This window comes from Triticum dicoccoides, chromosome 5A (assembly GCF_002162155.2).
Source record: "Triticum dicoccoides isolate Atlit2015 ecotype Zavitan chromosome 5A, WEW_v2.0, whole genome shotgun sequence".
NCBI classification, from domain to species: Eukaryota; Viridiplantae; Streptophyta; class Magnoliopsida; order Poales; family Poaceae; genus Triticum; species Triticum dicoccoides.
The window spans coordinates 430524554-430539800 of NC_041388.1; the positions used below are offsets into that span (position 1 = coordinate 430524554).

The 15247-nt window shown below is 43.9% G+C and overlaps 1 protein-coding gene across 1 annotated transcript; it reads left to right on the plus strand.

Moving 5' to 3' along the window:
- The first annotated feature begins 11548 nt into the window (after positions 1–11548).
- On the plus strand, positions 11549–13845 carry LOC119302096 (cell division cycle 20.2, cofactor of APC complex-like). Its single transcript, XM_037579114.1, has 5 exons — positions 11549–11967; positions 12068–12334; positions 12433–12702; positions 12801–13391; positions 13486–13845. Exons 1-5 carry the CDS (start codon positions 11839–11841, stop codon positions 13630–13632), a joined length of 1404 nt encoding a protein of 467 aa, XP_037435011.1. The 5' UTR covers positions 11549–11838; the 3' UTR covers positions 13633–13845.
- Positions 13846–15247: the final 1402 nt, after the last annotated feature.

Below are 15247 nucleotides of genomic sequence, written 5' to 3' on the forward strand. Positions count from 1 at the left end.
GGCGTTTGCAAGGTTGGAGTCGACGAACCAGCATAACTTGCACTACCATAACCAAATTAAAATCTCCCTCGAAGAGATCTTGAATGAGGCTTTGCAGTATAGGCACGTCCTTGGCTAGACCCCAGCTCAGTCCTCTGCTAATCCATGACATCAGTTGTGGTGGGGGGCCCAAGCGGAAAGCGGGGGCAGCCGCCCACTTGGCACTTCTGGGAGCCGTGATGTAAAACCACTCCCGTTGCCATAATCCGGACACCTCTGGAAAGGAACCTTTCGGCCACGGAGCTCCTGCCATCTTGCTTATTGACGCGCCTCCGCACACTGCATGTTGCCCCTCGATCATCTTCGGCTTCACTTCAAAGGTCTTGAGCCACAGGCCGAAGTGAGGGGTAATGTGGAGGAAGGCCTCACACACGACAATAAATGTCGAGATGTGGAGAAAGGAGTCCGGAGCTAGATCGTGGAAATCTAGCCCGTAATAGAACATCAAACCCCTGACAAAGGGATCCAGAGTGAGGCCTAGGCCTCGGAGGAAGTGGGAGACGAACACGACGTTCTCGTTGGGTTCGGGAGTGGGGACGACCTGCCCTGGGACAGGCAGCCGATGCGAAACCTCGGCGGTCAGGTATCTGGCCTCCCTCAACTTCTTGATATCCTCTTCCGTGACAGAGGAGGGCATCCACCGGCCTTGAAGGCTAGATCCGGACATGATTGAAGGTCCGAAGCACCTGACCTGGGCTTTGGGTGTTAGAACTCGAGGCGGAGGAAGGATTCGATTGAGCACGGGAGGGAAAAAGTAAAAGCCTTGTCCCTTTATAAAGAGGGTGAATATCAAGCGTCCTCTCCGTAGCCGTTTGGGACTTGCCTATAATCTAGGAGTCCTAGACACGGTTGGGCTACCCACACCCGTATTGATGAGAATCCCGCGATAAGGGGACACGATCTCTGCTTCAACAAGACGTGCCAAGGAAACCGCCTCGCCAAACGCGGTGAGGTGGGACAGTAAAAACGGTTCAAATAAAGGCTTGGCTATGGCGTGATGACACGCTACGGAATACATCAGCAGATTAGATTTGTGTAAATATTGTTCTCTCTACGGCAGTATGTGGAACTTATTTTGCAGAGCCGGACACTATCCTTGTGTTCAAAATCTTCTATGAAGTATTCGAAGGAGGAACCCGCCTTGCAATGCCGAAGACAATCTGCGCGCTGGACTCGTCGTCATTGAAGCCTGGTTCAGGGGCTACTGAGGGAGTCCTGGGTTAGGGGGTGTCCGGATAGCCGGACTAACCTTTGGCCGGACTCTCAGACTATGAAGATACAAGATTGAAGACTTCGTCCCATGTCCGGATGGGACTTTCCTTGGCGTGGAATGCAAGCTTGGCAATAAGGATATGTAGATCTCCTCCCATTGTAACCGACTCTGTGTAACCCTAGCCCTCTCCGGTGTCTATATAAACCGGAGCGTTTTAGTCCATAGGACGAACAACAATCATACCATAAGCTAGCTTCTAGGGTTTAGCCTCTCTGATCTCGTGGTAGATCTACTCTTGTACTACCCATATCATCAATATTAATCAAGCGGGGCGTAGGGTTTTACCTCCATCAAGAGGGCCCCAACCTGGGTAAAACATTGTGTCCCCTGCCTCCTGTTACCATCCGGCCTAGACGCACAGTTCGGGACCCCCTACCCGAGATCCGCCGGTTTTGACACCGACAGTTAGGTTTACCTTAATACTTATTTTGTAGTTGTGGATGCTTGCAATAGGGGTTAATCATAAGTGGGATGCTTGTCCAAGGAAGGGCAGTGCCCAAGCACCGGTCCACCCACATATGAAATTATCAAAGTAACGAACGCGAATCATATGAGTGTGATGAAAACTAGCTTGACGATAATCCCATGTGTCCTCGGGAGCGCTTTCCTTTATATAAGAGTTTGTCTAGGCTTGTCCTTTGCTACAAAAAGGATTGGGCCATCTGGCTGCACCTAATTTACTTTTATTACTTGTTACCCGCTACAAATTACTTTATCACAAAACTATTTGTTACCGATAATTTCAGTGCTTGCAGAGAATACCTTACAGAAAACTGCTTATCATTTCCTTATGCTCCTCGTTGGGTTCGACACTCTTACTTATCGAAAGGACTACGATAGATCCCCTATACTTGTGGGTCATCATGAACTCATTATTTATTTATATTGGTGTAATATATACTGTATTCCAACTTTTCCATGGTTCATACCCCCCCCCCTCAGATACTAGCCATAGATGCATCAAACTAAGCAAACAACACGCGAAAAACAGAATATGTCAAAAACAGAACAGTCTGTGGCAACCTGGAGATTTCGAATACTTCTGTAACTCCAAAAATTCTCAGAAATTTGTAAGTCCTAGATAATTTGTTTATTAATCCTCTGCAAAAATAATCAGTATTTTATCGAGTTTCTATTAGAAATTAAAACTAATTTCCTGGGCGCAAAAGTTTCTGTTTTTCAGCAGGATCAAATCAACTATCATCGCAAGCTATCCCAAAGGTCTTACTTGGCACAAACACTAACTAAAACACAAAATCACATTTAAATAGAAGCTAGATGATTTATTCAATGCAAAACAGGACCTAAAAGCAAGAACAAAAATAAAATTGGGTTGCCTCCCAACAAGCGCTATTGTTTAACGCCCCTAGCTAGGCATAAAAACACGAATAGATCTAAGTATTATCATCTTTGGCATGCAATCCATAAGTGGCTCTCATAATAGATTCATAAGGTAATTTAATTTTCTTTCTTGGAAAGTGTTCCATGCCTTTCCTTAACAGGAATTGAAATCTAATGTTTCCTTCTTTCATATCAATAATTGCACCAATCGTTCTAAGGAAAGGTCTACCAAGAATAATAGGACATGTAGGATTGCAATCTATATCAAGAACAGTGAAATCAATGGGCACATAATTCCTATTTGCAACAATAAGAACATCATTAATTCTTCCCATAGGTTTCTTAATAGTGGAATCCGCAAGATGCAAATTTAAGGAACAATCATCAAATTCATGGAAACCTAACACATCACATAAAGTTTTCGGAATCGTGGAAACACTAGCACCAAAATCACACAAAACATAGCATTCATAATCTTCAATATTAATCTTAATAGTAGGTTTCCACTCATCATAAAGTTTATAGGAATAGAAACTTCAAATTAAGCTTTTCTTCATAAGATTGCATCATAGCATCAACGATATGTTTAGTAAAAGCTTTGTTTTGATTATAAGCATGAGGAGAATCCAACACGGATTGCAACAAGGAAATACAATATATTAAAGAGCAATTATCATAATTAAAGTCCTTCAAATCCAAAATAGTGGGTTCATTGCTATCTAAAGTTTTGACCTCTTCAATCCAACTTTTATCAATTTTTGCATCAAGATCTAAAAACTCTGAATCATTGGGATGCCTTCTAACTAAAGTTGACTCATCTCCATTCCCATCTTTATCAAGATTTACATTGGAAAACAAAGATTCAATAGGAGTCACATCCATCACTTTAGATCTTCATCATTATTTTCACGGAAACTAGAAGAACACGCTTTTATAAACCAATCTTTCTTAGCATGCATCTTAGTGGTTCTTTCTTTGCATTCATCAATGGAAATTCTCATGGCTTTGAGAGACTCATTGATATCATGCTTAGGTGGAATAGATCCAAGTTTCAAAGAATCAACATCAAGAGAAATTCTATCCACGTTCCTAGCCAAATCAAAGCATTGAAATTCTTTTGCGAACTAATAAATTCTTTAACACTATTCTGAAATTCATAGGGCATCTTATTATAATTTCCATAAGAATTGTTGTAAGAATTACCATAATTATTATAGGAATTACTAGGAAACGGCCTAGGATGAAAATTACCTCTATACGCGTTATTACCAAAATTGTTCCTACCAACAAAATTCACATCCATAGATTCATTATTGTTTTCAATCAAAGTAGACAAAGACATATCATTCGGATCAATAGGAGCACTCTTACTAGCAAAAAATTTCTTAACCTCATCCATCTTTCCACTCAAAACTTTTATTTCTTCAATTGCATGCACTTTTTTACTAGTGGAAGATCTTACGGTATGCCATTGAGAATAGTTAACCATAATATTATCTAGGAGTTTAGTAGCTTCTCCTAAAGTAATTTCCATAAAAGTGCCTCCCGCGGCCGAATCTAAAAGATTTCTAGAAGCAAAATTCAACCCGGCATAATTTTTTTGTATAATCATCCATAAATTCAAACCATGAGTAGGGCAATTTCTAATCATCAATTTCATCCTCTCCCAAGATTGTGCAACATGTTCATGATCAAGTTGCTTAAAATTCATAATAACGTTCCTAAGGGAGATGATCTTAGCGGGAGGAAAATACTTGGAAATAAAAGCATCTTTACACTTATTCCATGAATCAATACTATTTTTAGGCAAAGATGAAAACCAAATTTTAGTGTGATCCCTAAGCGAGAACGGAAATAGCTTCAACTTAACAATATCATTATCCACATCTTTTTTCTTTTGCATATCGCACAAATCAATGAAATTATTAAGATAGGATGCGGCATCTTCATTGGGAAGGCCGGAAAAATGATCTTTCATAACAACATTCAGCAAAGCAGTATTAATCTCACAAGAATCCGCATTAGCACCGGGAGCAATCGGAGTACTAATAAAATCATTGTTGTTGGGATTGGAAAAGTCACACAATTTGGTATTATCTTATGCCATCGTGACAAACAAAAAGCAAGCGAAGAAGTTGAATGGAAAATCGTTTCGAAAATCGTTTTAGAAGTGGGGGAGAGGAAAACGAGAGGCGAATGGCGAATAATGTAATGCGAGAGATGAGATTTTATGATGGGTACTTGGTATGTCTTGGCTTGGCGTAGATCTCCCCGGCAACGGCGCCAGGAATCCTTCTTGCTACCTCTTGAGCTTGCGTTCGTTTTTCCCTTGAAGAGGAAAGGGTGATACAGCAAAGGAGCGTAAGTATTTCCCTTAGTTTTGAGAACCAAGTTATCAATCCAGTAGGAGACTACGCAACAAGCCACCGAATACCTGCACAAACAAACACCAACTTGGAACCAATGCGACAAAGGGGTTGTCAATCACTTCACGGTTATTCACAAAGTGAGATCTGATAGAGATGGATAAACGGTAAAGTAATATTTTTGGTATTTTTAGTTTATGGAACGGAAAGTAAAAGATTGCAAAATAAAGTAAATAGGAAACTAGAATTGTAGGTCGGAAACTTATATGATGGAAAATAAACCAGGGGGCATAGGTTTCGCTAGAGGCATCTCTCAAGATAGAAAATATTACGATGGGTGAACAAATTACTGCCGAGCAATTGATAGAAAAGCGCAAAGTTATGACGATATATAAGGCAATGATCATGAATATAGGCATCACGTCCGTGTCAAGTAGATCAAAATGATTCTGCATCTACTACTATTACTCCACACATTGACCGACTCTTGCCTGCATCTAGAGTATTAAGTTCATAAGAACATAGTAACGCATTAAGCAAGATGACATGATGTAGCGGGATTAACTCAAGCAATATGATGAAAACCCCATCTTTTTATCCTCGATGGCAACAATACAATGCGTGCCTTGCTGCCCCTACTGTCACTGGGAAAGGACACCGCAAGATTGAACCCAAAGCTAAGCACTTCTCCCATTGCAAGAAAAATCAATCTAGTTGGCCAAACCAAATCGATAGTTTGAAGAGACTTGCAAAGATATCAAATCATGCATATAAGAATTCAGAGGAGATTCAAATAATATTCATAGATAAGCTAATCATAAATCCACAATTCATCAGATCTCGGCAAACACACCGCAAAAGAGTATTACATCGAATAGATCTCCAAGAACATCGAGGAGAACTTTGTGTTAAGAATCAAAGAGAGAGAAGAAGCCATCTAGCTACTAGCTATGGACCCGTAGGTCTGAAGTAAACTACTCACGCTTCATCGGAGAGGCAATGGTATTGATGTAGAAGCCCTCCATGATCGATTCCCCCTCCGACAGGATGCCGGAAAAGGCCCCAAGATGGGATCTCACGGGTACAGAAGGTTGCGGCGGTGGAAAAGTGGTTTCATGGATCCCCTAGATGTTTTTGGGGTATACGAGTATATATAGGCGAAAGAATTAGGTCAGGGGAGCTACGAGGGGCCCACAAGGTCGGGGGGCGCGCCCTCCACCCTTGTGGCCGCCTCGAGACTCCTCTGACTTGCACTCCAAGTATCATGGGTGTCTTCTGGTCCAAGAAAAATCATCGCGAAAGTTTTATTCTGTTTGGTATTCCTTTTCTGCGAAACTCGAAAACAAGGAAAAAACAGAAAGTGGCAGTGGGCTCAAGGTTAATAGGTTAGTCCAAAAATCATATAAAATAGCATATTAATGCATATAAAACATCCAAAACAGATAATATAATAGCATGGAACAATAAAAAATTATAGATACGTTGGAGACGTATCAACCGCCAACAACCATGAGTAGTTAGGAGGCTCCTAGGCAGGAGGCCTTGCCTTTTCGATCATGTTCCTTTTGTGCTAGCCTTCATAAGGCAGACTTGTCTAACTTATGTATGTACTCAGATATTGTTGCTTCCGTTGACTCATTTGTATTCGAGATTTGTATTCGAGCCCTCAAGGCCCCTGGCTTGTAATATACAGCTTGTATTGTTTTAATTTGTGTCTAGAGTTGTGTTGTGATATCTTCCCATGAGTCCCTGATCTTGATCGTACACGTTTGTGTGTATGATTAGTGTACAATTTAATAGGGGGCGTCACAAGAAGACCTCCGTGGTCGATTTCCCCTCCGACAGTGGTACACCCATTTTGCATCATGTTTTCCTACTTTATTTATTGTATTTTGGATTTTTATTTCACTTTTTGATGCAATTCTTATGCCTTTTCTTTTTTTGCAAGTTTCACTTGAAGAGGGAGATTGCCGGCAGCTGAAATTCTTGATTGGAAAGGGCTACAACATAGATAGCTATTCTGCACAACTCCAAATGACTTGAAAATTTACGGAGACTTGTTTTGGAATATATAAAAATTATTGGCGAAAGAATTACCAAAAGGGGACCCACCAGGTAGCCACAAGCCTGGGGGCGCGCCCCTGGACTTGTGCGGCCCCTGTCAGGCCTCCGAAGCCCATCGTCTCGAGGCGGAACCTGGGCAAGAGCCCTTTTGCTCTCCGGCGGAGCGATTCCGCCGGGGAAACTTCCCTCCGGGAGGGGGAAATCAAAGCCATCGTCATCACCAACGATCCTCTCATTGTGGGAGGACCAATCTTCGCCAACATCTTCACCGGCACCGTCTCATCACAAACCCTAGTTCATCTCTTCTATTTAATCTTTGTCTCAAAACCTCAGATTGGTACCTGCGGGTTGCTAGTAGTGTTGATTACATCTTGTAGTTGACGCTAGTTGGCTTATTTGGTGGAATATTATTTGTTAAAATCCTTAATGGTATACAATCCCCCTATGATCTTGAACATGAATACGATTTTTGAGTAGTTACTTTTTTCTTGGGGACATGGCAGAAGTCTGGTTATAAATAATCATGTGAATTTGGTATTCATTCGATATTTTGATGATATGTATGTTGTTTCTTCATTTAGTGGCATCGTGAAGGAGAAAGTATTGCTATGTGGAGTAGTAATTAGATTATAGGTTTCTAGAGTGACAGAAGTTTAAACCCTAGTTTATGCGCTATTCCATTAAGGGGCTGATTTGAATCCACATGTTTCATGCTATGGTTAGATTTATCTTAATTCTTTTTTAGTAGCGGATGCTTGAAAGAGGGGGTACTCATAAGTGGGAGGCTTGTTCAAGTAAGAACATCACCGAAGCATAGGTCCACCCACATATCAAATTATCAAAGTAACGAACATGAATCAAACAAAAATGATGAAAGTGACCAGATGAATTGAAGGAAATATGCCCTAGAGGCAATAATAAAGTTGTTATTTATATTCCCTTGTATCATGATAAATGTTTATTATTCATGCTAGAATTGTATTAACCGGAAACTTAGTACATGTGTGAATACATAGACAAACAGAGTGTCACTAGTATGCCACTACTTGACTAGCTCGTTAATCAAAGATGGTTAAGTTTCCTAGCCATGGACAAAGAGTTGTCATTTGATGAACGGGATCACATCATTAGAGACTAATGTGATTGACTTGACCCATCCGTTAGCTTAGCACCATGATCGTTTAGTTTACTACTATTGCTTTCTCCATAACTTATACATGTTCCTATGGCTATGAGATTATGCAACTCCTGAATACCCGAGGAACACTTAGTGTGCTATCGAACGTCATAACGTAACTGGGTGACTATAAAGATGCTCTACAGGTGTCTCCGATGGTGTTTGTTGAGATGGCATAGATCAAGATTAGGATTTGTCACTCCGTGTATCGGAGAGGTATCTCTGGGCCCTCTCGGTAATGCACATCACTATAAGCCTTGCAAGCAATGTGACTAATGAGTTAGTTGTGGGATGTTGCATTACGGAACGAGTAAAGAGACTTGCCGGTAACGAGATTGAACTAGGTATTGAGATACCGACGATCGAATCTCGGGCAAGTAACGTACCGATGACAAAGGGAACAACATATGTTGTTATGCGGTTTGACCAATAAAGATCTTCATAGAATATGTAGGAACCAATATGAGCATCCAGGTTCTGCTATTGGTTATTGACTGGAGATGAGTCTCGGTCATGTCTACATAGTTCTCGAACCCGTAGAGTACGCACGCTTAGCGTTCGGTGGCGATCGATATTATGAGTTTATGTGTTTTGATGTACCAAAGGTTGTTCGGAGTCCGGGATGTGATCACGGACATGACGAGGAGACTCGAAATGGTCGAGACATAAAGATTGATATATTGGGCGGCTATATTCAGACACCAGAAGTGTTCCGGGTGATTTCAGAGAAAACCGGAGTGCCGGAGGGTTACCGGAACCCCCCCCGGGGAACTAGTGGGCCTAGATGGGCCTTAGTGGAGAGAGAGAGGGGCTGCCAGGGCAAGCCGCGCGCCTCCTCCCCCTTGGGTCCGAATTGGACTAGGAGGGGGTGCCCCCCCTTTCCTTCCCCTCTCCCACTCCTTCCTCCCCCCTCCTAGTAGGACTAGGTAGGAGGAGGATTCCTCCCCTCCTTGGCGCGCCCTAGGGTCGGCCGGCCTCCCCCTTGCTCCTTTATATACGGGAGCAGGGGGCACCCTAGAACACACAAGTTAACATTGTTTAGCGGTGTGCGGTGCCCCCCTCCACCATAATCCACCTCGGTCATATCGTTGCAGTGCTTAGGTGAAGCCCTGCGCCGGTAGCTTCATCATCACCGTCATCACGTCGTTGTGCTGACGAAACTCTCCCTCGACACTCAGCTAGATCTAGAGTTCACGGGACGTCACCGAGCTGAACATGTGCAGATCGCGGAGGTGTTGTGCCTTCGGTGCTAGGATCGGTCGGATCGTGAAGACGTTTGACTACATCAACCGCGTTGTCATAACGCTTCGGCTTACGGTCTACGAGGGTATATGGACAACACTCTTCCCCTCTCGTTGCTATGCATCACCATGATAGATCTTGCGTGTGCGTAGGATTTTTTTTGAAATTATTGCGTTTCCCAACATGAATTCTCTTGTGTCCTCAAGAGCGCTTTGCTTGCTATAAGAGAAAGTTTTGGCCTGTCCTTTGCTATAAAAAAGGATTGGGCTACCTTGCTGCACCTTTGCTATAATTGCTATTTGTTAGTTGTTACGAATTATCTTGCTATCAAACTATCTGTTACCGACAATTTCAGTGTTTGCAGAAAATACCTTGCTGAAAACCGCTTGTCATTTCCTTCTGGTCCTCGTTGGGTTCGACACTCTTACTTATCGAAAGGACTATGATTGATCCCCTATACTTGTGGGTCATCAAGACTCTTTTCTGGCACAATTTGGTAAGGAAACATTTGTATTATGTGCTGAAATTTACTGTCACTTGTCACTATGGAAAACAATCCTTTGAGGGGTTTGTCCGGTGTATCTCACCTCGACCAGAAGCACAAAGAGTTGCCCCTCAACCTACTGCACCTACTGAAATTATTTATTATGAGATTCCTTCGGGTATGTTAGAGAAACTGCTAGCAAATCCTTATGCAAGAGAGATGGGACGGTGCATCCTGATATGCACCTAATCTATGTGGATGAAATTTGTGGATTGTTTAAACTTTTAGGTTTATCGGAAGATGGAGTTAAGAAGAAAGTATTCTTTTTATCTTCGGAGGGAAAGGCATTGACATGGTATAGGCTATGTGATGATATTGTAACGTGGGATTGGAACCGATTGAAATTGGAATTTCATTAGAATTTTTATCATATGCATCTAATTCATCATGATCAGAATTATACATATAATTTTTTGCCTCGTGAAGGAGAAAGTATCGCTCAAGCTTGGGGGAGGCTTAAGTATATGATGCACACATGCCCCAAGCATGAGCTCTCAAAAGAAGTTATTATTCAGAATTTTTATACTCGGCTTTTTCATAATGATCGTTTCATACTCGATTCTTCTTCTGTTGGTTCTTTTATAAAGAAAACCATTAAATTCAAGTGAAATCTTTTGAACAGAATTAAACGCAACTCTGAAGATTGGGAATTCAACTAAAGTAAAGATTTAGGTATAAATCTTGAGTTTGATTGTATTAAATCTTTTATAAAAATTGATGCTTTTCATAAGCTTACTTTTAAATATGGACTTGACTCTGAGATAATAGCTACATTTTGTGAATATTTTTTGCTGTTCATGTTGATCTTCCTAAGGATGAATGGTTTAAATATCACCCCCTATTAAATAAAGGATAGAGGAACCCGTTATAGTTAAAGATGAAACTTTCATACAATGTCGATCCAGTTGTGCCAACTACTTGTATTGAGAAATCTCATTTTCTTGTTAGATTTGAGGAACATGCTTAATCTACAACTGTGGTTAATAAAAGTAATATTAGTACACCTAAACCGTATGAACAAATTAAGGTTAAACCTAATATTGCAATGGTTAAAGATCTCTTAGTTGATAATATTGGATGGGCATGTTATTTATTTTTGTAATGATGTTGTTAGAATTGTTAAACCTGTTAGAAATGAATGTGATAATCTTGAAACGTAACCATTCCATTCTATCAAATATCCCCAACTAAACATTCTATCAAATATCCCCAACTAAACACAAGAACTAAACATAAGAACGGAACCGATCCATTCCAGTGGAATGAAACCATGACATTCCATTTCACTTGGTTCCCATACCAAATGCATCCTTAATGAATGACTATTCAAGGAAATAAATAAACATTTCTATTTTTTCCAATTATTAATTTTCCTTTCCCATATCATCACGCGGTAATAATCCCCCTCTCTTCCCTGGCAACTAGCCGTTGCGAGCTTGCGGCCGCCCGCCGTGCGCCCCCGCGTCGTCGACCCCTACAAATACCGCTCCCAATCAAATCCCTAAATCTCACAAGTCATCGAGCAATCTGTGACTTTCTCTCTCTCTCTCTCTCTCTCTCTGCCTCCCCTCTCGTGCTCGCCGCCGCCTCCCTCGCCGATCCGGGGGAGACGAATCCCTCTCGCTCCCGAAGATCCCCGTCTCTGCTCGCCAATCCGCTCGTTCAATCACAGCATCCCGTTCTTGTGCTAATTTTTGCCCGATCGAGCTATTGATCCGCGTTTACTTCTGCCGCCTGATCTTGTTGCGATTACTGTTATTTGCTTGCCTGTTCTGTTTCTTCTGTTCTAACCATGGATGCAGGCTCCCGCTCGATCTCTTCCGGCAAGAGCCGCGCCGCCGCGCAGCGTCCGCTCCAGGAGGCCGGATCCCGCCCCTACATGCCATCGCTGAGCACGCGCAACCCGTCGGCCAAGTGCTACGTAAGTTCCTGGATCCGAGATCCCGCAGATGCGTGTGCGCGTAAGGTGTTCGATGAAACGCCTGACCGGGTGTTTTATTTTTTTCCTTTGGTGCGTGCAGGGAGACAGGTTCATCCCGGATCGGTCGGCGATGGACATGGACGTGGCGCACTACCTGCTCACGGAGGGCAAGAAGGACAAGGAGAACGCAGCGGCATCCCCGTCCAAGGAGGCCTACCGGAGGCTTCTGGCCGAGAAGCTGCTCAACAACCGGACGCGGATCCTCGCCTTCAGGAACAAGCCGCCGGAACCCGAGAACGTGTTTGCTGCCGACACGGTTTCTTCTCACCAGGCCAAGCCGGCCAAGCAGAGGCGCTACATTCCCCAGGTACGCGCATACTCGTGGTTCCACTGATGCACATGGTATCTACAGATGTAGTAGCATTTGATTTGGTGGTGGTTACTGATGTCGATTGACAATTGCAGTCTGCCGAGAGGACTCTGGATGCACCGGACCTCGTCGACGACTACTACCTCAACCTAATGGACTGGGGGAGCAGCAACGTGTTGTCCATTGCGCTGGGCGACACCATGTACCTGTGGGACGCCTCAAGTGGATCCACATCTGAGCTCGTGACAGTCGAGGAGGACAACGGCCCCATCACCAGCGTCAGCTGGGCTCCTGATGGCCGCCATCTTGCTATTGGGCTCAACTCGTCTGACATCCAGCTCTGGGACACCAGCTCCAGCCGCCTGGTTAGTATACACTTGCAGTGGAGCTTGATTACAAAATATTGTTCATGTCCTAACGAGCTTGATCAGAGATGCTTAATTACATTCTGCTCTGTATGCAGTTGAGAACTCTGAAAGGTGTGCATGAGTCAAGGGTCGGCTCGCTGGCATGGAACAACAACATCCTGACGACAGGCGGCATGGACGGCAGGATCGTGAACAACGACGTGAGGATCAGGGATCATGCCGTGCAGACTTACCAGGGGCACAGCCAGGAGGTGTGCGGGCTCAAGTGGTCTGGCTCAGGGCAGCAACTGGCGAGCGGTGGCAACGACAACCTTTTGCACATTTGGGATGTGTCGATGGCATCCTCCATGCCATCTGCTGGCCGCAACCAGTGGCTGCACAGGCTCGAGGACCACACGGCCGCTGTGAAGGCGCTCGCATGGTGCCCGTTCCAGAGCAACCTGCTGGCAACCGGCGGCGGCGGTAGCGACCGGTGCATCAAGTTCTGGAACACGCACACCGGCGCATGCCTGAACTCTGTTGATACCGGGTCACAGGTGTGCTCTCTTCTGTGGAACAAGAATGAGAGGGAGCTGCTGAGCTCACACGGGTTCACTCAGAACCAGCTGACATTGTGGAAGTACCCTTCGATGGTCAAGATGGCTGAGCTCACTGGCCATACCTCCCGCGTTCTCTTCATGGCACAGGTACATTCCCATCGCCATTTTAATTCTTTGCAGATACTATCAACATGTTAGCCTGTTCGTTGTTTGATCGTCTTCTCATGCTGTGAAACTGCAGAGTCCTGATGGTTGCACGGTAGCGTCGGCTTCTGCGGACGAGACCCTCCGCTTCTGGAACGTGTTTGGCACCCCTGAGGTGGCCAAGCCTGCACCCAAGGCTTCCCACACCGGCATGTTCAACAGCAGCTTCGCCCATATCCGATAAGACGAACAATGCGAACAATCTCTTGAACTGGACATGGTCCTATGGACAGCTGCGTTGTGTGTACAGAGAACAGGCTGAATACCTGGGTATATAATACCGCTGATGTACTGCCTAACTGTGGATAAGATAATATACGGATGGAGCCGCCGAAATTCGGCTCCCGGGGACGTAGGCACATTGCCGAACCTCGTTAACAAATGCCTGTCATTTCAATTCTGAGTTGTGCTGTCTTTGTGTCTAACTTTGGTTATATAGAACAGAGAAAATCGCCAACAGATTGAAGACTGCTAATGGTGTTGTCGTGAACTGCAGGTTATGGCTGGGTAGCGCACCACCAGATCAGACGCCATGCCCTTCTAGAATGAGTGGTATGGAGAAGTCGATCCGCAAATACGCGGAGGACCCAACAAAGAGTGTAATAAGGCCTGATCTTGGACTGAACTGAAGCGGCGGCTTACAATGTCACTGAAATAGAGAAGATGAGGAAGTATGTCACAGTGCACAACAATGCAGTAAAATGGAGAAATGGAGCAGGGTTGAGTACGAGGTGAACATAAGTGAAGACAAAGAAGAATGTACGTGTGAATGTGGACAGTTCGAGCACACTGGGATGTTGTGCTGCCATGTTCTAAGGGTAAATTGACTTATCAACTCCGTTCGTTCAAAAAGAAAATGTATTCGCGACCAAGAAAACTAAAACGTTTTTGCACTGACGCAGGTGATGGAAATACTTCATGTTGAGGAAATCCCGGCTAAGCATATATTGAAGCGGTGGACAAACGACCAAGGGACATACTACCCCAACATCTGGTTCAGTACCAGAGAGATGATCCAGTTAACCTGTCATTCACGTGTAGGCACTCCACCTTTTACTTGAAAGCCATGGATGTAGAGGCTTTCGATCACACTTATGTTGGTTTGGATGCTTTAATGGTGAGTGGAGCACCTTTCGCCGAGAGGAGGGATGGTCTGGGTTTTGAAGACCGCATGGCCTGCTTAGTTCCTGGTACATTACCTGGGAACGGAGAGATTGCTTGTGTTGACAAGCAACAAAATTGCCGAAAAATGCATTAGCACTGCGAACTCTGTCAGTGTGAATGCTCTGCATGGGCTAACAGTACCAGAGAAGCAGAGAGGGGTTGGGAGACCGACAAACTGCAGGGAGAAGGCACCGTATGAGGGGCTGAGCAAGCGTACAAGATTCTGCAACATATGTCGTCGAGAGGGCGATAAGCGGACTATGTGTCCTGAAAGAGGGGATGCACCCAAAAAACTGCGGAGGCCTAGGAAGTGCAAGAATTGTGGCATGGAAGGACATCGTCGGACCACTTGCACTAGGCGGATGGGTGTTGCTGAAACATGAAAACTGAATTTTGATAATCTGTAGTTCCGAGGATTTTCTGGTGTGTTTTTGTGAGCTTTGCTCCACGCTTGTTCCTCAGTTTGGAGAGACACGCCATAGACTGTAAACATAGGTTTGTTTCTTAATAATTTGTGGCATGCATTTGGCACACTGTAACTCAGTTTATCTGGATGTGTAACTCAGTGTCAAATTAAAATATTTGGTAGGACATGTTCGATGTGCCATTTTTTTTATCTGGATAAATTGCAGTTT

Bases quoted from the DNA above. Each gene is read 5' to 3' on its own strand.
- LOC119302096 (XM_037579114.1), top strand. From the start codon at position 11,839: ATGGATGCAGGCTCCCGCTCGATCTCTTCCGGCAAGAGCCGCGCCGCC. The intron at 12,703-12,800 runs GTTAGTATACAC...CTCTGTATGCAG, and splicing joins ACACCAGCTCCAGCCGCCTG to TTGAGAACTCTGAAAGGTGT. The intron at 13,392-13,485 runs GTACATTCCCAT...GTGAAACTGCAG, and splicing joins GCGTTCTCTTCATGGCACAG to AGTCCTGATGGTTGCACGGT.